Source organism: Artemia sp. Qi Xiang Cuo, chromosome 7 (assembly GCF_049724085.1).
Source record: "Artemia sp. Qi Xiang Cuo chromosome 7, ASM4972408v1, whole genome shotgun sequence".
NCBI classification, from domain to species: domain Eukaryota; kingdom Metazoa; phylum Arthropoda; class Branchiopoda; order Anostraca; family Artemiidae; genus Artemia; species Artemia sp. Qi Xiang Cuo.
In genome coordinates, this window is record NC_142800.1 from 4,252,179 (window position 1) to 4,278,234 (window position 26,056).

General features: G+C 34.7%; 1 protein-coding gene across 1 annotated transcript in view; it reads left to right on the top strand.

Moving 5' to 3' along the window:
* Window positions 1–26,056, top strand: part of LOC148949881 (uncharacterized) — a 166,617-nt gene that overhangs the window by 97,434 nt on the left and 43,127 nt on the right. Inside the window, exon 5 of the mRNA XM_089091353.1 lies at window positions 11,555–11,727. Coding sequence (XP_088947479.1) covers window positions 11,555–11,727 — 173 coding nt within the window. The remainder of the gene's footprint in view (window positions 1–11,554; window positions 11,728–26,056) is intronic.

Sequence of the window (26,056 nt, forward strand, 5' to 3'; positions counted from 1 at the left end):
TATCCGCCTGCCTTCTCCACAGACACTTGTATATTTCTCTACGCTTCATTTGCGGAAACATCTCGGGTTGGTAATTCAAATGTTCCCCTCCTACGAGTTCTTGAACGAAAAACCAATCAAGAACATATTCATCACTACAATATAAAGCATCTTCAGTATATTCCCGTAAACACTGCCTATTTGGAACTCTGTCAGTTAACACTAAGAACCGAATTGGGCGATCCCATAGCAATTTCGAAAGGTTTGGCTGTGATTACATGCCATTTTCGACCCATATTTCAACAGCAAGAAGTCTAATAGAAAAGAGGTATTCACTTGTCCTGATATTGACTGCTATGTTAATACTCTTGGTCCAAGACAACAGGGACAATGGAATGGACTATTACAAGGGTCGCTCGTCAATGTCTGGCTATGGTCTTGGGAGCTGGTTTGCTAAGCTGTTCCGCTCTTCGCTACCACTGGCTAGAAAATATCTTGTACCGGCTGCGCCAGATTTTGCATCCTCTACACTATACGATTGGAGCTCTGGCGAGGATTTTAAAAAAAGTGCTACGGAAAATCTTTGGTCCAGTGCGCGAACCCTTGGTGAGAAATTAAAACAGAACGGTAAAGGTTTAAAAAGGTCAAGAAACAACACATCCCTCATCAGTCTCTACTCAGGACGGAAACGTAAGACATCCCTTTTGTCAAAGAAAAGAAGGAAAAAGCCGACACGTAGTGTAACCAGAAGTCCCAGGAAGAAAATTGTTAGATCGAAACTTGATTTCTTCTCCTAAGATGTCCTACCTACCGCATAAGGATTCTCAACCTTCAATCACCGCCTCATTGAATCTATTCAATGCCGAAAATGTTGATGTGAGTGTCAAGCATTGATACTATGAACAATTTTATCCACAACAACCCCTCTCCTACAATATCCACTTTCAAATTGAGTCCAAGGAAGACTATGTCATAGATTTATCGTCCACATTTATGGGTTTGCAAATAATAGTCTAGAAATCTAATAATACACAACCAATTCGAGCCACTGGGATATCCACTGAAAATTACGAGTCGAATAATTTTTTTTGTCCATTAAGCGTCTAAATAAACGATTCAATGGTTAGCACAAGCACTCCTCTCTCAAACTATTCAGGCTCTATGCAATTCATGCTGATGACACCCAAGTCATACAAGGAATTGAGAGGCGCCTCCAATGGATATGAATATATTACTAATACTGATAGTACAGATGCACTTAAAAATGCTACAACTAGTGAATTACATCTAGTTGGAAAAATATATCATGAAATATTTAATATACCCCAATGGCTGCCGCCCAAGGTTAAATTGGATATAAAATTGACGCTTGCACCTTCCAATTTCATATTGAGAAAAGAACTTGCTGGCAATCCCGATGTAAGTCTCTCCCTAACCTCAGCAATACTACATGTACGCAAACAGCAGTTCATGAGTTCTGTTGCTTTGGCCGTGGAAAAACTGAGAGCCAATGGCAACAATATTAAACGAATTGTTCCTCACACAAGCATCCCTCACCGACAGAGTGCAAGGGGGCGACGTAACATCACCAACTTATCCCTTCTCACGTGTAAAATCCCTTCGAACCTTGCGTTGGCATTTGTAAAAAGTCCTAGTGTGCCAGGATCATGGACTGAATTCCCATATAAATTAGAGATTGTTAGACTTACATCTCTTGTGTGCAAAGTAAACGTTATCCCACTCTACAATCTATCTTTTGATAGATCCTATAGAACATTGTACGAGTTGACCATGCAAACCCTAGATCATGATTCACAACTAATTGAAAATGGTATAACCGAAGATATGTTTGCTAAAACACATGGTATCATTGTAATGGATTTGTCGGGTACACAGGATATGAGTATAGTACATACGGGGAGTGTGCGTTTAGAGTGTACATTTGCCGACCCATTGGCTGAGAGTATTGCCCTAATCTCACTAAACCAATATGAAACCTATTGGGAAATCACTCCCGAAGGCAGTGTTCTACTAGACTTGGCGCCATGAGCACCAGTCAAATAATCAATTTATTTAATATGGACCCCTACATTTCCCAGTACAAATCCTATTGTCTACCCTCGGACTTTCTTGGAAAAATTCAAAGTGTCAACAATACCTTGATTATTGTTAATAGCAGTCCATCGACTGTGCTGACGGGTCATTGGCTGTGCATCTTTCAACCAATGAAGACGATTGAATTTTTGATCCTCTTGGCCTAACCTATACATTCTACACACCTCACATCAACAACTATATCGAGAGCAGTGGGAAAACTATTATTCAAAATCGAAAGAGGGTGCAGGATCTAACGACTAAAAGCTGTGGCTTCCATGCACTACTATATTTTGTGTTCCGATGTCGTGGCTATACTTACAAGCAGTTTCTCTACAGTTATGGTGACAATCCCCGTCTGAACGACTTTCTAGTGGAAAATATCCTCTCAGACCTATATAATAATGATTTCAGTGCCCTAAGAGTAAAGTACTTAAAAAATGTTTGTGAATTTGTTTATTAATAAAATGTATATATACAACAATGTCTTTAAATCTTCACTCTAGATTTCTTCATCTTCGATGTATAGGCAACTATCGTGAACCACTAATGCTGGTAAATCATTTGGATTAACTGTATATTGATCTTGATTGACTGCAAAGTCAGGGTCACATTTTCTACAGTACAATGTAACTTCACTCTTGTCATTTCTCTTTGTATAGTCAATGATACTATTTGCATTCATATTATGAAATTCAAGAGTTTCAATCTGTCTGTTTGAAGCAATATCATATACAGTGTTTTCAAGTGGTGAATCACATTCGGTAACTGCCAAATAAAAATCACTTTGTTTATAGTCATAGTAGGCAGTGTCGTCACAGCTGTGACATAGAAACCAGATGGTCTTTGTACTCCAACAGTTGAATCGTAGACCAGTGTCCTCTTCCCGGAATAATTTAAATCAGTAACGATAAGATTATCGTAGAAATAAACTAAAATTACGTTTATTATTTTTTCTAATCATAGCGGGGTAAGTATTCTCCCACTGATCATATTTATCATAGTGACAATTGAAGAACAGTTGCCCTCTATAATGTGAGTCACACACATATTCAAGACATGAACTACATCCTTTAATTTGTACTGCATAGCCTCTATGTAATTTACAAGGATTACATAATTTACACTTTTCACTATAGTCATCAATAATTGTACAATTCTCACATTGATTCCAACTGCCAAGAGTGTACATGCACAATGGACATATATAGAACATTTTTCGGTTTCCGATGTCAACTCACTCACAGCTAAAACGAAACTGATCCTCTTCGTTCGATAAATTCAACAAGAGGGAAATGGAGGAGAGAGGAGTAACTCTGTAACGTTACCTCTTTCGAATGATGGGGGAGCCATCTACATTGAATCCATTGGCAATGTTTTCAAAAATATATCCACAATATGATTCGGCCTTGTTCCAATTAATATATCAATAAATTGAGTATAAGCATTTGATTCACATTTTAAAAGTTTCATACAATAGTCCAATGGAGGAGAATCACTCCTCATTATATTGTCAAGTGTTTCCTGACAAGAGAATATCCTGCGTTTAAGAGATAACTCGAGAAAATCATCATCCAAAATCAAATGTTTTTCCATAAACACTAGATTTGATCTAATTCTCTCTTTCTCAAATTTATTCATTTTTTAGTCCTTTCACTCTGACTGCTGACTCTAGACTGACCCTGATTCGCTAGGATACACGTGATCCTGTTTCCCGTTATCGGATCAATAAAATTCCCAATGGATGACGCAATCAAGTTCTCGGAAATTCACTTCCCCTTCGATTACGCAATCAAGTTCTCGGAAATTCACTTCCCCCTCGAGTCCTAGATCAATAACATTGTCCCCGTTTGAATTCAATGCGCATGTGCAACCTTCGTTCCGGAGTTATTACACATAGAAACATCAAATAAATCGACCTTGGAAAAAGAGGTCATTGACCGATTACGCAATCTTTCTCCCTAGGGAGGCTATGCCCTTATTTGGGGTGCAAAAAAGTTGTAGGTGGCAGCAGGGGTGAGGGATGGGAGTCGGACCCCCATCTCTACTAATACCACGCTCTTTACGTTAAAAGTTAAAACAATTTTAATTCACAAACCCCTGAATCACAACGGCCGTTTAATTAGAATAGATAGCTCTTTTGAAAGCACTAAAAAAAAAAAAAAAGAACTGTAGCGTAAAGAGCGAGGTATTGACTTGGTGGAGAACCCCCTTATATATGTAATAATTTTTGTTCGTTTTAAGCTCTAATGTTGCTTCTTACTTTCAGTTAAAAAAAATTGTTTTTTTTTAAATTTAATTTCGTTTTTTAAATAATGCTTGGAAAGCCGGCGCCCCCTTGATAGAAATGTCCCTTACCCCAAAGAAACATCCTCCACGGAAAGATTCTCCCGAGTAACCCCCTCCTCCAGCCCCCCCACCAGAAAAAATCCTTCCTGAAAATGTCTGTATACTTCCCAATAACCAATACAATTTGTAAGCAATGGGCGAAGTTCATAGCTTGAAGCCCTTCCCCTGGGAACTGTGGGGGATTAAGTCATCCTAAAAGACATATTTATTACATTTTCGACCATGCTGAACAAAATGGCTATCTCAAAATTTTAATTGGGTGACTTTGGGAAAAAATGAGCGTGGGAGACGGCCTAGTTACCCTCCATTTTTTGTCACTTAAAAAGGGCACTAGAACTTTTAATTTCCGTTCCAATGAGCCCTCCTACGATATTCTAGGACCACTGGGTCGATACGATCACCCCTGGGAAAAAGAAAGAAGGAAAAAAAAAAATAAACACGCACCCGTGATCTTTCTTCTGGCCAAAAACGGAAAATTCCACATTTTTGTAGATAGTAGCTTGAAACCTCTACAGTATGGTTCTCTGATGCGCTGAATATGATGGTGTGATTTTCATTAAGGTTCTATAACTTTTCTGGGGTCTTTCCCCCTTTTTTTCGAAAATCAGCCAAATTTTCTCAGGCGCGTAACTTTAGATGGGTAAGATTAAACTTGATGAAACTTATATATTTAAAATCAGAATTAAAATCTGATTCTTTTGATGTATTTATTGGTATCAAAATTTGGTTTTTTAGAGTTTCGGTTACCATTGAGCCGGGTCGCTATGGTAGCTAGTTTGAAACCCCTTGCAGAAGAATGGATTTTGTCATTGGTGTTACAAATTAATTTATGAATTTGAATGTCTGAATGCATACGGCAATAGTAGGAATGCCCCTTATTCTGACAAGTATGTATTAATTAATGACCGTTAACAATCATATGATTGGGGCCTACGCTCATTTACTATTCATTGCATTTTCTTTGGCATGATTTGATAAGGAATCCTCCCTATCATCCCTATCAGAGTGAGGTATCCCTATCATCAATGATAGGAATAGGTGAATTACAAAGGCTGTTTAATTAGAATAGATAGCTCTTTTGAAAGTACTAAAAAAAAACTTTAGTGTAAAGAGCGAGGTATTGACTAGGGGGCGAATCCCCTTATATACGTAATAATTTCTGTTTGTTTTATGTTTTAATGTTGCTCCTTACTTTCAGTTGAAAGAACTTTTTTTTTGTAAATTTCTGATCGTTTTTAAATAATGCTGGGAAATGCGGCGACCCCTTCATAGAAATATCCATTCTCCCATGGAAACATCCTCCCTGGAAAGATCCTCTCACGTAACCCCCCGCTCTGACCCCCCCCCCCCGCCCACCAGAAAAATCCCTCCTGAAAACGTTTGTATAATTCCCAATAACCAATACTATATGTAAACAATGGGCAAAGCTCATAACTTGCAGTCCTTCCCCCGGAAACTGTGGGGGATTAAGTCATCCTCAAGGACATAGTTATTACATATTTGACTATGCTGAACAAAATGACTATTTTAAAATTTTGATCGGGTGACTTTGGAAAAAAAATGAGCGGGGGAAGGGTCCTAGTTGCCCACCAATTTTTTGGGTCACTTGAAAAGGATAATAGAACTCTTAATTTCTGCTTGAATAAGCCCTATCGTGATATTCTAAGACCACTGGATCGATACGATCACCCCTGGGGGAAAAACACAAATAAACACGCACGGATGCAAAAGATACAAAATTCCACATTTTTGCAGATAGGAGCATGAAACCACTACAGTAGAGTTTTCTGATACACTGAATCTGATGGCTTGATTTTCATTAAGATTTTATGACTTTAAGGGGGTTTATCCCCTTTTTTGAAAATAAGGCAAATTTTTTCAGGCTCGTAACTTTTGATAGGTAAAACTAAAGTTGATGAAACTTATATATTTGAAATCAGCATAAACATATAATTCTTTTGATGTATCTATTGGTATTAAAATTCTATTTTTTAGAGTTTCGGTTACTATTGAGCCAAGTCGCTCCTTACTTACAGTTCGTTACCACGAATTGTTTGATTCCAAATACTTAAAGTTCATTACGTTTAGCCTTACCCATCGAAAGCAACGAGCCGGAGAAAATTTGCCCGATTTTCGAAAAAGTGGGAAACACTCTAAAAAAAATCAAGCGATGTTTAATGAAAATAACCCCGCCAGATTGAGCATATCTGGCCACCGCCAGATTGAACTCTGAACGCCAGATAACACCGCCAGATAGAACTCTGCGTAGAAAAGTGAAGATCCTATACACAAAAAGTGGAATTTTGCATTTTTTTTGGAGGAAGAAAGATTACGGATGTTTTTTTTTCGCAGGGTTGATCTTATTAAAGCAGTCATCATAGAAGAGGACTCATTTGATCGGAAATCACAACTTCTTGTGCCCTTTTTCAGTCACCAAAAAGATTGGAGGGCAACTAGCCCTCCTCCAATTCCCCATTTTCCTCAAAGATATCTGATAAAAATTTTTAGATATCTATCTGTTTCGCCATAATTAAAAGGTACATTAACTATACTTTGGAGGGGGGATGAAACCCCATAGTCACTGAAGAAAGGGCTTAAAGTTACGCACTTTCCCCATTATTCAGACATAGTATTTGTTGTTGGGAAGCATATAGAAATGTGGGAAGGTATTTTTTACGGGGAGGAGGTTTCCACAGGGAGAATTTATCATGGGGAGGGAAGTTTTTGGGAGGAATTTTCTGGGAAAAGTTTTTCACGAAGGGGAGGATGGAGGGAAGGTGATTTCCCAGCATGGTTTTAGAAACAGTTAGAAATTAAATTAAAAAAAACAACTGAAAGTAAGGAATAACATCAAAACTCAAAATGAACAGAAATTATTCCGTATATAAGGGGGGCTGTCCCTTCTTCAACCCTCGGTCTTTACGCTAAATTTTGACTTTTTGTCACAATTCTCTAAGACAGACTGCTCAAACACAAGAGCTGTTGAATTTGAAAGAGATGTATTTTTAATCGAACTTTAGGATATCAAACAGTTCGTGGTAACGAACTGTAAATGAGTAGTGACTCGGCCCAATAAAAAAAAATTTGTGTTTATTGTTACGGGATATTATTCTGAGAATCATAAAAAAACATTAAAAATTAAATTCCAAGATCATTCATCAATTATCTAGCTTAATGTTAAGAGCCTTACTGTAGAAAACAGGAAAATACTTCGCCAGTAGAGGACACAAGCGGAAAATATGTATGCACAACAATTCTAGAATTAAGAACCTTTAGCTAGTATCCACTTGTTGGACTTCATGGAACTATGGGATATAGCTATGGGATATTTCATGGATTCGATATTATATGGAAGAGGGGTACTAGTTTTATTTAAAAAAAAGTTTTTATTTTTATAAAAAAAAGCCTTTTTTTATGCTAGGCATATTCTCAGGCCGATAAACGAGAAATGTAGTGACTTCTTTTTTCATGACAGATTGGTATTAAAGTAAGTGAAACCCGTACTAAACCAAACTTAACCCACACCAAGGGGTGTATATAGGGTTAATCCCCACCCACTCCTCCGTATATCCTCCTCACTCGAACCCTGAAATAGCTGTGTGATGCCCATATATGGTTTTAGATTGCTTCTGAATTAATTACTTCTTTTGAACCCCACCCCCCATTTTAAGGATCTTCCACTGACTAGAACGGCCAAAATCATTCTTCTATGCCCACTTAATTGGATTCGCCCATCATTGTATTTCCGTTTACAACGTATTCTAATCCTTTTGAATTCTTTTTATCCGATATTTGAAGTCGCTTTATAGTAATGGAAATCTCTTGATAAGGTGTTGATTCTCTATTTTTCGTCTTGCTGGTTAAATTTAGTTTCGTGTCAAAATTGTTTCCCCTTTGGAATAAGAAAATATGCAGTTGGGTTGTTTTTCTCTCTTAGAAGAAATGGAAAAGTTCAACCGAAACTGAAATCTTCTGTCAAAATATAAAAACATATTTTTCTAAGAAATTGCCTTTAAATTCTAAGAAGGGGTCTTTAGAGCGCGGTGAATCTGAACTTATTACCTTTTTTACTTTCTATGTTTTTCACATTTGAAAATAAATCTTGAAATTATGTTCGAAAAATACTTTTTTTGAAACTAAATAAATTAAAATTAGGATGAAAACTAAACATCATGAGTCAACAAGGCATATATGTAAAAAGGGGCTCTAGGACGTGTGTGGGGAATCCTAGGACGTTGTTTGGAAAAACACCGTAGAATCTTAAAAAAAGGACTTTTTGGCTAAATACCTTTGGCCAAAAAACCATTGCTATAGGTTTTTTCGAGCATCAGAAACCTCTGGAAAACTACTTCTTATCCCCACCGATTTTTCGGTGGTCTGAACTATGAACAAACATGTTTGTGATATTATAGCACACTTTAAAATATCTAAACACTTTCAAGCATTTCAAATATTTGAACAGATTTAAATTAAAGATTTATTGGTTTAGGTTTATATAATCAAATAAACAAAAAATCAAGCCAATATAATTAGAAAACACTACGCTAGGGGGAAAACAAATTTTTGCTAACGCGTAGCGATTACATACATAACCTAAATCAATCAATTCCACAAACAAATCAACCTAAATCAATTCCACAAACAAATAATATGGAAAAAACAAACTAAGCCAATCCCCTTCACTCACACACTTCAAGAGCAATAACCAGCATCAAATACAACTCCCAGCCTCCCCCTAGCCCATCCACCCACTCCTTCCCCAGCCGTTCCACCCACTATAACTATTCAAATGCATTGCCCGGCTGTTCCAGATTGAAGCAAGTATTCAGTTTATCACACTGCGAGATCACGCCTTCCCGTGTTTCAAAAATCCAACAGCCACATCTTCTATCTAATGAAACGAGGATTAATAAATTGCTTTAAATTTATTTATTCGTTATTTTTTCTGAAATTGAATGCACACTTCGATAAAAGCCGGTTTGAAATCTAATTTGGAAACAATGGCATACCTTGGTCATTTCCAGAGGGGTTGGCAGCCCCTCGAAACGTAATATTTGCACAAAATAATTTCATCGCGAAAAGTGCCAGCACTACAATTTTTCCAACATTCTTAGAACAGGCATGTCCTAGATTAATATATGGGAAGCTAAATCTATGAAACCTAAACTCTTACCTGAAAAGCAAATTTTTAAGGTTTGATCCATGGGAAGTTTGCTCCATGGCAAAAGTATCATAAAAGTTCCAACAAGAAAACTCCTGAGCTGACTATCAGGTGCTGGAAATCATAGGAGCAGCTAGGGGGGACCGTGGGGATATTCCTCTCCCGCGCTTGAGAAACAAGAAGACATTTGAAAACGCATCAAAAAAGAAAAACAAGGAATGATCCCAATCCAATTTTCGTATGAATGAACCTCCTTGTAGTGATTGCCCTCGCCCAGATAAAAATCACACATATGAAAATTATGCCTAGGAGACAGCTAATAGGTCTCCAAGAATCAAATCATTTTCAGCTTAAAACAAAATTTCACCAACATGTGTCCCGAAGTTTTTAACCATGTGGATTTGAACTTTTTCTCATCTTCTTTTTACTAATTGGCCTATTTTTACATTTGTCCTTTCCTTTTTTTTCTTTCTTCCTCCTTTTATCACTCATCAGATTTTATTCCAAACCCATTCAAATTCTACTTCATCGATCAAGGGACGTCGTCCTGGAACAAAAGAAAGGAGTCTTGCCCACATCAGAGATTACCGTAAAGGCCACATTCTCTCAAAAATAGTATTATTACAACCTTACCCTCTTCCCTAGGATATACTCTCAATTAAAGATAGCCTAAACTTTAATAAGTTTGAGTTGGTGGGGGCATGGGGGCAACAGTTTCCCCATATATTTCAATAGTTTCATTTTCCTTGCCTTGCCGAATCCCCTGCACCTTATATGAAGTAAATATTTATGGGACCAGTGGCAGTTGGGACCACCTTTTATGGGACCAGTGGCAGTCAGTAGAAACCCAATGGAGAATTCTTTCCTATTTTCTAACTCATTAATGCTCTAAGTTAAGATGCGATAAAACATCTTTCTAACTCTTTCAAGCTAAGTCGTGATAGGAGACGGCATTTGTTCTCAAGCGAAAACGACGAAAGGACGTCACAATGTGACTTCCAGATGGATTGTCTAATTGAAAGCGAAATTCCAAAGGCTTTTGCTAGATATTTTCTAAAAAAAAAATCATTTGAATATAAAGCTAAATATGAAAGCGGTTGCAAATATTACTGATATTCTATGCTCAATAGTATATTTTTCGAACATGAAGTTTTTATAAAACACAAATTAGCCGGCTGGAAAAGTTATTTTTTCAAGTCTGATTCGAAAGGGAAGCAAACCGAATATTCGTCGGCATCAAGATATATCAGGTAATGCGAAATTTGGCTGCTGAAGCGACATTCGATTTCTGCTAGAACCTAACATTACTCCGAAGAGTCGACTGAATCTGAATACCTTCATGCACACGCGGATACATTTTTTTCATCGCTCGACGTGAAATTTGCCCACCGAAGTGGGTTATTCGACTACTGAATTATTATTTTTAGAAGTTTTGAGAGTTCAATATTCATGAATTTTAAGTTTAAAAATTAATATTAAAAGGAATAACTCGCTTAGACTAGGAATAAACTAGGGCAAAAAGGGGAAGTTTGGTAATGATAAAATCGATCTAGTGGATACTTTTACGTGCATGGATGGTATTATTAGTAAAGATGATGGGTGCAGTAAAGATATAAAAAGTAGAATAGCCAAGGTACAGGCTGTTTTTGTCACAGTTTAAAAAAATCTGGAAGAATATTTGATCAATTTTCCCCGCAAAATTCTCTAGAAATAGTCTCGGAGGTTCATTTGACTGACCGTGTATCAATAAGTAAGCTCTACATAATACGTGGTTCTGTCCAACTTATAAGGGCTATAACATATGAAAGGTTAAGAAGGCTAGGCCCCCTTTTGTGGATAGAGGGTGACAGGTTCGTATCCATGTGTAAGCGTGGCACATGAATCCTTAATGACAAATTTCAAATCATTTATGTCCTTACAAACCGGCGAAACGCATAGATATGCTCGAGGTAACTTCAGGTTTGTTTTCAGAGCTCCAGTTGTCGGTGCAGTTGTGCAGACATCCTGGCGAGATGGAACTTACGATATCACCTTATCGAAAACGATTGAAGATAGGACATTATTGTCAGAGACAACTTTTGATTGTGTGGCCGCAATTCCAGGCACAGATATTCAGAAAACAAGAAGACTTACATATCTGCCTGGTAAGATTTTGACTGTTATTCTTCCTGTTTTTGGTGCCTTGGAATGATAATTATTTTGTTTTGTGTTTATCCAACACGTACTTTTCCCCAATAAGATTTGTATTCTTCCTGTTTCTGCTGTCAGACAATTATAATTATTTTTACCCCATTCCATTTTTCCCTGATAAAGTTTGACTGTTAATCTTACTGTTTTTACTGTCAGGGAATGATATTTATTTATTATTTTATTTTTATCCCATTCCCATTTTTTCCGTGATATGGTTTCACTGTTGTTCTTCCTGTTTTTGCTGTCAGGGAATGACAATTATTTTAATTTTTTATTTTTATCCTATTCCAGTTTTTATCCCTGGTAAGGTTTGACAGTTATTCTTCCTGTTTTTCTTGTCAGGGAATGACAATTATTTTTGTTTTATTTGTATCCCATTCCATTTTTTTCCCTGGTAAGGTTTGACTGTTATTCTTCCTGTTTTTGCTGTCAGGGAATGACAATTATTTTTGTTTTATAGTTATTCCATTCCAGTTTTTTCCCTGGCAAGGTTTGTCTGTTATTCTTCCTGTTTTTGCTGTCAGGGAATGAGAATTATTTTTGTTTTATTTTTACCCCATTCTAGTTTTTTCCCTGCTAAGGTTTGACTGTTATTCTTGCTGTTTTTGCTGTCTGGTATAGACAACTATTTTTTGTTTTATTTTTATCCCATTCCAGTTTTTTTTTCCCTGGTAAGGTTTGACTGTTATTCTTCCTGTTTTTGCTGTCAGGGAATGACAATTATTTTTTGTTTTATAGTTATTCCATTCCAGTTTTTTCCCTGGCAAGGTTTGTCTGTTATTCTTCCTGTTTTTGCTGTCAGGGAATGAGAATTATTTTATTTTTATTTTTACCCCATTCTAGTTTTTTCCCTGCTAAGGTTTGACTGTTATTCTTCCTGTTTTTGCTGTCTGGTATAGACAACTATATTTTGTTTTATTTTTATCCCATTCCAGTTTTTTTTTCCCTGGTAAGGTTTGACTATTATTCTTCCTGTTTTTGCTGTCAAGGAATTACATTTTTTTTTATCCAATTCCAGTTTTTTCCCCTGGTAAGGTTTGACTATTGTTCTTGCTGTTTTTGCTGTCAGGGAATAAAAATTATTTTTCGTTTTATTTTTATCGTATTCCAGTTTTTTCCCTGGTAAGGTTTGACTTCTATTCTTCCTGTTTTTGATGTCACGGAATGACAATTATTTTTTGTTTTATTTTTATTCTATTTTAGTTTTTTTCCCAGGTAACATTTGACTGATATTAATTAAAAAAAACTGTTTCACAAAATAAATTTTTTTAAGAAAAGTAAAGAACTCCATTAAATAAAAAACGAGTGTTACTAAAATCACACAATGTACCAATTTCGGAACCACAACAAATCAGCCTCGATAAGTAAATGAGGAAAGAAACTAACAGAAATTAAAATAAATAACCGAGTCCAACTCAAAACGAGCAGAAATTAACATAAGTTGGGCGCAAAACCCCTATGCCTTCCCAAGGCCAGAACAAAATTTGCACTTTACTGAAAAAATACAAATGAATGTGCATTGTCATTTCAATATACATATGCTGATATTTAGTGATCAAAATGTTAATATTATTTGATTTATTAATGTTGAAAAAGCAAAAAAATTTATATTTTTTTCTGTGAAGTGTAAATTTTCTTCTGGCCTTGGGAAGGCATAAAGGTTTTGCGCCTAACCTATGTTAATTTTTGCGCGTTTTGAGTTTGACTCGGTTATCTATTGTTATTTCTGCTCGTTTTGGGTTTCATTTATTTATCGATTAGGGAATGACAATTTTTTTTATCCCATTCAGTGTATTATCCCTGATAAGGCATGACAGAAAATTTTTCCCGTTTTTGCTGTCAGGGAATGATAATTATTTTTTTTTTATTTTATCTCATTTCAGCTTTTTTCCCTGATAAGGTTCTTTTTTCAGAAATGTTTGGTCTTCCAATATTGTTTACTCTTTAATCTTTGCTTTCATTCTTTCTACAGTTAATGCGGTACTTAAGCATTAGATGGTCACTTTTATATATTAAATAAAAAAAATACAAGTTTTTTGACTGAAAGTAAGGAGCGACAATAAAACTTAAAACGAACAGAAATTATTCCGTATATGAAAAAGGATGTCCCCTCCTCAATGCCTCGCTCTTTATGCTAATGTTAGACTCTTTCTCAGAACTTTTTTTTAAAACAATAAAAAACTTTAGCGTAAAGAGCGAGGCGTTGAAGAGGGGACAGCCCTTTTTATATACGGAATAATTTCTGTTCGTTTTAAGTTTTAATGTTGCTCTTTACTTTCAGTTAAAAAAACTTGTTTTTTATTTAATTTTTGAACGTTTTTGAATTAATGCAGGTTTTTATTTTGGCTCACCGTACATGAATAATTAAAACAAAATTTGCGTATTCATTTTACTTTTATTTGATTAAATGACTTTCTCGAAAGTTGTTTAATTTTATTTACGAACATTTTTATTAGTAATAAATATGCGTAACTTACGAATTATCTTACGCAACGAACTTCTATATTCATATATTTTTAATACGTATATTAGGGGGTTCTCCCCCTAGTCAATGCCTCGCTCTCAACGCTAAAGTTCGAACTTTGTTCCAATTCTTTAAAAAAGACCCCTTAATAACAAAGGCCGTTAATTAGAACAAATTGCTCATATTAAAGTACTAAAAAATCTTTGGCTTAAAGAGCGAGGTATTGACTAGGGGGCGAACCCAATCATATACGTAATAATTTCTGTTCGTTTTAAGTTTTGATGTTGCTCCGTACTTCCAGTTGAAAAATTTGCTTTTTTTTATTTAATTTCTGATCTTTTTTTAAATAATGCTGGGAAATCCGGCGCACCCTTCATAGCAATGTCCCTTCCCCCATGAAAACCTCCTCCATGGAAAGATCCTCCCACATAACCCCTGACCCCCCCCCCCCCGTCCCTACAATCAGAAACATCCCCCTCCCTGAAAACGTCTGTATACCTCCCATTAACCAATACTATATGTAAACCACTGTATAAAGATAATTAACAGTAAGTTCACCGCAGACGATTTCTGGCTCTTCATTCTCGCTGCGTACAAACAGCTCCTCCCACATACTCTTTAATTAGCGGGTTACTAATGTTAGGATGTGTCAGCGGTCCAATTACCCTGGAACACGTATTTTGGAACTTTCGAAACCTACTTGTAATTCCTAAAAACATCAAATAATAACATTGCGCTTCTAATTAATCTATTATTTATATACTGTGATGTGAACATTGGGTAAACTTCATAACTTTCAGCCCTTTCCCCGGGGATTTTGTGGGATTAAATCATCCTAAAAGACATAGTTTTTAATATTTTCGGCCATGCTGAACAAAATGGCTATCTCAAAATTTTGATCAAGTGACTTTGGGAAAAAATGAGGTTGGGAGGGGGCCTAGTTGCCCTTCATTTTTTTGTCACTTAAAAAGGGCACTAAAACTTTTAATTTCTGTTCGAATGAGCCCTCCCACGATATTCTAGGACCATTGTGTAGATACGATCACCCCTGGAAAAAAAAACAAAACAAAAACAAATAAACACGCATCCGTGGTCTTTCTTCTGGCAAAAAATACAGAATTCCACATTTTTGCAGATAGGAGCTTGAAACCTCTACAGCGGGGTTCTCTGATACGATGAGTCTGATGGTGTGATTTTCATTAAGGTTCTATAGCTTTTAGGGGGTGATTCCCCCTTTTTTCGAATATCAGGCAAATTTTCTCAGGCCGTAACTTTTGATGGATAGGACTAAACTTCACGGAACTTATATATTTGAAATCAGCATTAAAATCTGATTCTTTTGATGTGTCTATTGGTATCAAAATTCCAATTTTTGGAGCTTCTGGTGCTATTGAGCCGGGTCGCTCCTTACTTACAGGTCGTTACTACGAACTGTTTGATTGTGCAAGGAAACCAGGCACGACAAACCCGCCAGACGGGTTAACTGCTAGATAACGCTATAGAGAAATGCAATGCAAATCGTCGTTTTCATTGTGTTTACGATATTTAAACTGTTGTTTTTTGGGATTTAGGGGGAGGGGGAAGGTACCTAGGTTAAATTATGTTAGGTTACGCATTTAATATATGCTATGATTTAACCCCCTCCCCCTCTAATGTGCAAATATATAGCCCAAATTTGTTTATTAACTATTATATATTCATCCTATTTTATTTTATTTCATTAACATTAAACAAACTTTACTTCTTTAGCAGTATATAGAAGTGACCATCTAATGTTTAAGTACCGTTAATGCTTTTACCAATTTTCGTTGTTCTTCTTCTATATTTTTTATATTTGCTTTGAAATTTGCTAACGCTTATTTACTAATCAGTCTTATTTTTTAGCACTGCATTTCTGCTTTATCTTTAGAGAATATATAATTAATAAAAATAGGGGTGTAGCTGTAGCATTTTTATTGGGGAAGGAGAGGGTTCCATATCTGGAGAGTCAAGGGGCATGGGATATAATATTTTTTCTCGAAATTATTTGGGGGGGGGCAACTGCCCCCTTCCTTGTACCCCCTACCAAACGACGCTACTGAATAGAGATTAGTAGGCTATGAACTGGACAACATTTGTTATATGCTTAAATTTGATTTATTTTGCTTTTGTCAGACAGCTAAAGAAATATGGTCCAAATAGAACAAAAAACCGGCTTATTCTAATTAGGGTCTTCTGATTGATGATCGATCGATTGATGATCTGATTAAATAAAATTGATTGACCTTAATTAAATCGTACATAAATAAATAGAAGAGGATAATCCTAAGAAACAGCAGCAAGTAAAGCAAGTCTGATGTCGATTGACAATTTACAGAAATCTTCTCATGCAGCAATAAATCTTAATATTTTATATACCATAATAATTTTTCAGAATAATATAAATAACATATTTGCTGCAAATTTTCAAAGCTCGACAAGCAAAACCATTTTTTTTATTCTACTCTTTCCTCTCAAAAAGGAGAATGTAAAAGGAAACATACAAGCAGGACCACATCCACAATTTTTTTTTTCGGGGAGGGGGTTATAAAAGGATTTTTTTTTTGGGGGGGGGGGGGCTCTACAAAACAACTTTAAATAACGCATCAAAAATTAATTTTAATTCATTTTTGTTGCGTTTTAACGAGTCTGACAAACATTTCGGGGGGAGGAGGTACAAACCTCCTATCCCCTCCCTGGAACATGCATCTTGTTTTGTTACATTTAATTTTGAAAAAAATTCATTAATTAGTTTTATTTTTTAGTCTACATGTCTGAATTATCTTAATAAAATAAATAGATATGAAAATTAATGAATTATAAACTTGACATAACTTGTCAAGTGAATTTTTAGAAGAGTTTTTATATTTTTGATGTTCAAGATAGGAGTAGGGTAAGAGGTACCATTTCTAGGGGACACATAGCAAATACTTCTACGGGACGTATAGCAATTTCCATGTAATTTGCTTTCTGGTAGGTATTCTATTCTACAGGTCATTACACTCTTTGCCAAGAGATTTACGCAATTAATTAAACCTGTATTATAAAACCAGCGCGTCTTGTTTCGAGTTTTAACGGACAAGTTTTTGAAAAGCAGACAGTTTTTTTTTCTTGTTTAGCATTTGCAAAAAAAGGGGTAATTAGTGAGGGGAAAATTTTTTAATGCATTTACAATCGGAGATGTTTGATTAACCTTTGCAAAAAAAAGGGGTAAGGGGATTTGTGAATTGGAGGAGATGCCATGATTATGTACTGTATAATACACAAGTGATGTTTTGGAGCGTATTGTCAATTTAACGAGAAAATGACTGAAGTGTTTTGAGGGAGATGGGTTGCATGGAGGGTTGAGTTGTATGAGAGTTCAGTTAAAGGGGGTACAGTTACACGGAGGTTTCGGTTATACAGGGGTTCAGTTACAAGGGGGTTCAGTTGCACGGAGGTTGAGTTAAATGGGGATTGAGTTCCACGAGAGTAGTGCTTTGTCGTGGTTTAGCTTGTCACAGTTTTAAAAGAGCTTTACGGAGATTGAGAGACTCAGTTGCCGGATTCCGTGTGGTTTTTCTTTACTTGGTGGTCATTAAAAACGAAATTTTTGTGTTAAATCAGTAGTTTTTGTATCTTTTAAAAGAGCTTTAAGGGGTTTGAGAGACTCAGTTGCCTGATTCCGTGTGGTTTCTCTTTACTTGGTGGTCATTAAAAACGAAATTTTTGTGTTAAATAAGTAGTTTTTGTATCTTTTAAAAGAGCTTTACGGGGATTGAGAGACTCAGTTTTAAGAGCTTTAAGGGGTTTGAGAGACTCAGTTGCCTGATTCCGTGTGGTTTTTCTTTTCTTGGTTGTCATTTGTTGTATCTATTAAAAGAGATTTACAGGGTTTTAGATACTAAGTTTCCTAATTCCGTGTGATTTTTCTTTAATTTGTGGTCATTAAAAACGAAATTTTTGTGTTAAATAAGTAGTTTTTGTATCTTTTAAAATAGCTTTAAGGTGATTGAGAGACTCAGTTGACTGATTCCGTGTGTTTTTTATTTACTTGGTGGTCATTAAAAAAGAAATTTTATTGTTAAATAAGTAGTTTTTGTATCTTTTAAAAGAGCTTTACAGGGTTTGACAGACTCAGTTGCCTAATTCCGTGTGGTTTTCCTTTACTTGGTGGTCATTAAAAACGAAATTTTTGTGTTAAATAAGTAGTTTTTGTATCTTTTAAAAGAGCTTTACGGGGATTGAGAGACTCAGTTGCTGGATTCCATGTGGTTTTTCTTTACTTGGTGGTCATTTTTTGTATCTTTTAAAAGAGCTTTACAGAGTTTGAGAGACTCAGTTGCCTAATTCCGTGTGGTTTTACTTTACTTGGTGGTCATTAAAAACGATATTTTTATGTTAAATCAGTAGTTTTTGTATCTTTTAAAAGAGCTTTAAGGGGTTTGAGAGACTCAGTTGCCTGATTCCGTGTGGTTTTTATTTAGTTTGTGGTATTTTTCTGTATCTTTTAAAAGAGCTTTACTGAGATTGTGAGACTCAGTTGCCTTATTCCGTGTGGTTTTCCTTTACTTGGTGGTCATTAAAAACGAAATTTTTGTGTTAAATCAGTAGTTTTTGTATCTTTTAAAAGAGCTTTAGTGGGTTTGAGAGACTCAGTTGCCTAATTCCGTGTGGTTTTTCTTTACTTGGTGGTCATTAAAAACGAAATTTTTTTGTTAAATAAGTAGTTTTTGTATCTTTTAAAAGAGCTTTACGGGGATTGAGAGACTCAGTTGCCGGATTCCATGGGGTTTTTCTTTACTTGGTGGTCATTAAAATTGAAATTTTTGTGCTAAATAAGTAGTTTTTGTATCTTTTAAAAGAGCTGTATGGGGTATGAGAGACTCAGTTGCCTGATTCCGTGTGGTTTTTTCTTTACTTGGTGGTCATTTGTTGTATCTTTTAAATGAGCTTTACAGTGTTTGATAGACTTAGTTGCCTAATTCCGTGTGGTTTTCCTTTACTTGGTGGTCATTAAAAACGAAATTTTTGTGTTAAATCAGTAGTTTTTGTATCTTTTAAAAGAGCTTTAAGGGGTTTGAGAGACTCAGTTGCCTGATTCCGTGTGGTGTTTCTTTACTTGGTGGTCATTTGTTGTATCTTTTAAAAGAGCTTTACAGGGTTTGAGAGAGTCAGTTGCCTAATTCCGTGTGATTTTTCTTTACTTGATGGTCATTAAAAACGAAATTTTTGTGTTAAATAAGTAGTTTTTATATCTTTTAAAAGAGCTTTAAGGGGTTTGCGAGACTCAGTTGCCTGATTCCCTGTGGTTTTTCTTTACTTGGAGGTCATTAAAAACGAAATTTTTTTGTTAAATAAGTAGTTTTTGTATCTTTTAAAAGAGCTTTACGGGGATTGAGAGACTCAGTTGCCGGATTCCATGTGGTTTTTCTTTACTTGGTGGTCATTAGAAACGAAATTTTTGTGTTAAATAAGTAGTTTTTGTATCTTTTAAAAGAGCTTTACGGGGATTGAGAGACTCAGTTTTACCTTGTCACATTTACATTCTCATGATTTTTCAAAGTTCATTTTGAATTTCTTTCGTTGAAATGCAAGAGTTGGAATATTTCAGTAGTGTTTGGTTGTGGTTTACCTTGTCACAGTTACATTTTCTTGTTTTTTCAAAGTTCATTATGAATTTCTTTCGTTGAAATGCAAGAGTTGGAATATTTCAGTAGTGTTTGGTTGTGGTTTACCTTGTCACAGTTACATTTTCTTGATTTTTCAAAGTTCATTTTGAATTTCTTTCGCTGAAATGCAAGAGTTGGAATATTTCAGTAGTGTTTGGTTGTGGTTTACCTTGTCACAGTTACATTTTCTTGATTTTTCAAAGTTCATTTTGAATTTCTTTCGCTGAAATGCAAGAGTTGGAATATTTCAGTAGTGTTTGGTTGTGGTTTACCTTGTCACAGTTACATTTTCTTGATTTTTCAAAGTTCATGTTGAATTTCTTTCGCTGAAATGCAAGAGTTGGAATATTTCAGTAGTGTTTGGTTGTGGTTTACCTTGTCACAGTTACATTTTCTTGATTTTTCAAAGTTCATTTTGAATTTCTTTCGTTGAAATGCAAGAGTTGGAATATTTCAGTAGTGTTTGGTTGTGGTTTACCTTGTCACAGTTACATTTTCTTGATTTTTCAAAGTTCATTTTGAATTTCTTTCGCTGAAATGCAAGAGTTGGAATATTTCAGTAGTGTTTGGTTGTGGTTTACCTTGTCACAGTTACATTTTCTTGATTTTTCAAAGTTCATTTTGAATTTCTTTCGTTGAAATGCAAGAGTTGGAATATTTCAGTAGTGTTTGGTTGTGGTTTACCTTGTCACAGTTACATTTTCTTGATTTTTCAAAGTTCATTTTGAATTTCTTTCGCTGAAATGCAAGAGTTGGAATATTTCAGTAGTGTTTGGTTGTGGTTTACCTTGTCACAGTTACATTTTCTTGATTTTTCAAAGTTCATTTTGAATTTCTTTCGTTGAAATGCAAGAGTTGGAATATTTCAGTAGTGTTTGGTTGTGGTTTACCTTGTCACAGTTACATTTTCTTGATTTTTCAAAGTTCATTTTGAATTTCTTTCGCTGAAATGTAAGAGTTGGAATATTTCAGTAGTGTTTGGTTGTGGTTTACCTTGTCACAGTTACATTTTCTTGATTTTTCAAAAGTTCATTTTGAATATCTTTCGTTGAAATGCAAGAGTTGTAATATTTCAGTAGTGTGTGGTGGTGGTTTACCTTGTCACAGTTACATTCTCTTGATTTTTCAAAGTTCATTTTGAGGTTATGGTTTACCTTGTCACAGTTACATTTTCTTGATTTTTCAAAGTTCATTTTGAATTTCTTTCGCTGAAATGCTAGAGTTGGAATATTTCAGTGTCACAGTTAAATTTTCTTGATTTTTCAAAGTTCATTTTGAATTTCTTTCGTTGAAATGCAAGAGTTGGAATATTTAATTAGTGTGTGGTTATGGTTTAACTTGTCAATTTAACAATTTCTTGATTTTTAAAATTAAATTTTTAATTTCTTTCGTTTAAATGCAAGAGTTGGAATATTTCAGTAGTGTTTGGTTGTGGTTTACCTTGTCACAGTTACATTTTCTTGATTTTTCAAAGTTCATTTTGAATTTCTTTCATTAAAATGCAAGAGATGGAATATTTCAGTAGTGTTTGGTTGTGATTCACATTGTCACATTTCCATTTTCTTGATTTAACAAAGTTCATAGATTATATTTTTCATTGAATAGCAAAATTTTGAAAATTTCAGTAGTGTTCGATTGTGGTACACCTAGTCACAGTAAACATCAAAATTTAATTAAATTAAAAAAATTTTAATCAAACGCTGATAATCAAGTGTTGGAATATTTAAGTAGTGTTTGCTTGTGGTTTACGTTGTCACAGTTACATTTTCTTGATTTTTCAATGTTCATTTTGTATTTCTTTCGTTGAAATGCAAGAGTTGGAATATTTCAGTAGTGTTTGGTTGTGGTTTACCTTGTCACAGTTACATTTTCTTGATTTTTCAAAGTTCATTTTGAATTTCTTTCGTTGAAATGTAAGAGTTGGAATATTTCAGTAGTGTTTGGTAGTGGTTTACCTTGTCACAGTTACATTCTCTTGATTTTTCAAAGTTCATTTTGAATTTCTTTCGTTGAAATGCAAGAGTTGGAATATTTCAGTAGTTTTTTGTTGTGGTTTACATTGTCACAGTTACATTTTCTTGATTTTTAAAATTCATTTTGAATTTTTTTCATTTAACTGAAAGAGTTGTAATATTTAAGTAGTGTTTGGCTGTGGTTTACCTTGTCACATTTACATTTTATTGATTTTTAAAAGTTCATTTTGAATTTCTTTCGTTGAAATGCAAGAGTTGGAATATTCCAGTAGTGTTTGCTTGTGGTTTACCTTGTCACAGTTACATTTTCTTGATTTTTCAAAGTTCATTTTGAATCATTCAAGAAACATGATTAAACACGTTTTTAAACTACATGCTATTTGCATGCCTTTCCTTGGCACCTTTCCAAACGAGCGGGGATTCCCCACTGGTTCCTACACATTGCAAAAAAGTGAGCAGTACGAAAACTCCACGTTTTCAACCAGACTGGTTTTTTAGACAACACACCCACAGAGATGACACACACACATAAAGACGAGACACGCACAGACACGACACACAAACAGAGTCATAGTGAGAGAGATATCCAAAAAGTTGGGTTGATCTAGGTTCACTTAGAGTGGCACGCCACTCTAAGTGAACCTAGATGAACCCAACTTTTTGGATATCTCTCTCACTATGACTCTGTTTGTGTGTCGTGTCTGTGCGTGTCTCGTCTCTATGTGTGTGTGTCATCTCTGTGGGTGTGTTGTCTAAAAAACCAGTCTGGTTGAAAACGTGGAGTTTTCGTACTGCTCACTTTTGCAATGTGTAGGAACCAGCGGGGAATCCCCGCTCGTTTGGAAAGGTGCCAAGGAAAGGCATGCAAATAGCATGTAGTTTAAAAACGTGTTTAATCACGTTTCTTGAATGATTCAAAATGAACTTTGAAAAATCAAGAAAATGTAACTGTGACAAGGTAAACCAGAAGCAAACACTACTGAAATATTCCAACTCTTGCATTTCAACGAAAGAAATTCAAAATGAACTTTGAAAAATCAAGAAAATGTAAGTGTGACAAGGTAAACCACAACCAAACACTACTGAAATATTCCAACTCTTGCATTTCAACGAAAGAAATTCAAAATGAACTTTGAAAAATCAAGAAAATGTAACTGTGACAAGTTAAAACACAACAAAACACTACTCAAATATTTTAACTCTTTCATTTCATCTTTATTTATTCAAAATGAACTTTGAAAAATCAAGACAATGTAACTGTGACAATGTAAACCACAATCAAAAACTAGTGATATACTCCAAATCGTGCATTTCAACCAAAGAAAATCAAAATGAACTTTGAAAAATAAAGAAAATGTATCTGTGACAAGGTAAACCACAATCAAACACTACTGAAATATTCCAACTCTTGCATTTCAACGAAAGAAATTCAAAACGAACTTTGAAAAATCAAGAAAATGTAAATGTGACAAAGGTAACCCACAACCAAACACCACTTAAATATTCAAACTCTTGCATTTCAACGAAAGAAATTCAAAATGAACTTTGAAAAATCACGAAAATGTAACTGTGCCATGGTAAAACACAACCAAACACTACTGAAATATTCCAAATCTTGCATTTCAATGAAAGAAATTCAAAATGAACTTTGAAAAATCAAGAAAATGTAACTGTGACAAGGTAAACCACAACCAAACACTACTGAAATATTCCAACTCTTGCATTTCAACGAAAGAAATTCAAAATGAACTTTGAAAAATCAAGAAAATGTAACTGTGACAAGGTAAACCATAACCAAACAGTACTGAAATATTCCAACTCTTGCATTTCAACGAAAGAAATTCAAAATGAACTTTGAAAAATCAAGAAAATGTAACTGTGACAAGGTAAACCACAACCAAACATTACTGAAATTTTCCAACTCTTGCATTTCAACGAAAGAAATTCAAAATGAACTTTGAAAACTCAAGAAAATGTAACTGTGACACTGAAATATTCCAACTCTTGCATTTCAGCGAAAGAAATTCAAAATGAACTTTGAAAAATCAAGAAAATGTAACTGTGACAAGGTAAACCACAACCTCAAAAGGAACTTTGAAAAATCAAGAAAATGTAACTGTGACAAGGTAAACAACAACCAAACACTACTGAAATATTCCAACTCTTGCATTTCAACGAAAGAAATTCAAAATTAACTTTTTAAAATTCAATTTAATTCATATTTTAATTTCTAAAAAAAAAAAAACCAAAAATTAAATATTACAACTCTTTCATTTCAGAGAAAGAAATTCAAAATGAACTTTGAAAAATCAAGAAAATGTAACTGTGACAAGGTAAACCACAACCAAACACTACTGAAATATTCCAACTCTTGCATTTCAACGAAAGAAATTCAAAATGAACTTTGAAAAATCAAGAAAATGTAACTGTGACAAGGTAAACCACAACCAAACACTACTGAAATATTCCAACTCTTGCATTTCAGCGAAAGAAATTCAAAATGAACTTTGAAAAATCAAGAAAATGTAACTGTGACAAGGTAAACCACAACCAAACACTACTGAAATATTCCAACTCTTGCATTTCAACGAAAGAAATTCAAAATGAACTTTGAAAAATCAAGAAAATGTAACTGTGACAAGGTAAACCACAACCAAACACTACTGAAATATTCCAACTCTTGCCTTTCAGCGAAAGAAATTCAAAATTAACTTTGAAAAATCTAGAAAATGTAACTGTGACCAGGTAAACCACAACCAATCACTACTGAAATATTCCATCTCTTGCATTTCATCGAAAGAAATTCAAAATGAACTTTGAAAAATCAAGAAAATGTAACTGTGACAAGGTAAACCACAACCAAACACTACTGAAATATTCCAACTCTTGCATTTCAGCGAAAGAAATTCAAAATGAACTTTGAAAAATCAAGAAAATGTAACTTTGACAAGGTAAACCACAACCAAAAACTACTGAACTATTCCAACTCTTGAATTTCAGCGAATGAAATTCAAAATGAACTTTGAAAAATCTAGAAAATGTAACTGTGACATGGTAAACCACAGCCAAACGCTACTGAAATATTCCAACTCTTGCATTTCAATGAAAGAAATTCAAAATGAACTTTGAAAAATCAAGAAAATATAACTGTGACAAGGTAAACCACAACCAAACACTACTGAAATATTCCAACTCTTGCATTTCAACGAAAGAAATCCAAAATGAACTTTGAAAAATCAAGAAAATGTAGCTGTGACAAGGTAAACCACAACCAAACACTACTGAAATATTCCAACTCTTGCATTTTAACGAAAGAAATTCAAAATGAACTTTGAAAAATCAAGAAAATGTAACTGTGACAAGGTAAAACTGAGTCTCTCAATCCCCGTAAAGCTCTTTTAAAAGATACAAAAACTACTTATTAAACACAGAAATTTCATTTTTAATGACCACCAATTAAAGAAAAACCACACGGAATCCGGCAACTGAGTCTCTCAATCCCCGTAAAGCTCTTTTAGAAGATACAAAAACTACTTATTTAACACAAAAATTTAGTTTTTAATGACTACCAAGTGAAGAAAAATTACTCGGAATCCGGCAACAGATTCTCTCAAACCAATTATAGCTCTATCAAAAGATATAAAACTACTTATTTAACACAAAAATTTCGTTTTTAATGACCATCACGTAAAGAAAAATCACACGGAATTAGGCAACTGAGTCTCTCAAACCCTGTAAAGCTCTTTTAAAAGATACAACAAATGACCGCCAAGTAAAGAAAAACCACACGGAATCAGGCAACTGAGTCTCTCAAACCCATTAAAGCTCTTTTAAAAGATACAAAAACTACTGATTTAACACAAAAATTTCGTTTTTAATGACCACCAAGCAAAGGAAAACCACACGGAATTAGGCAACTGAGTCTGTCAAACTCTGTAAAGCTCTTTTAAAAGATACAACAAATGACCACCAAGTAAAGAAAAAACTACACGGAATCAGGCAACTGAGTCTCTCAAACCCCTTAAAGCTCTTTTACAAGATAAAAAAACTACTGATTTAACACAAAAATTTCGTTTTTAATGACCAACAAGTAAAGAAAAACCACATGGAATCCGGCAACTGAGTCTCTCAATCCCCGTAAAGCTCTTTTAAAAGATACAAAAACTACTTATTTAAC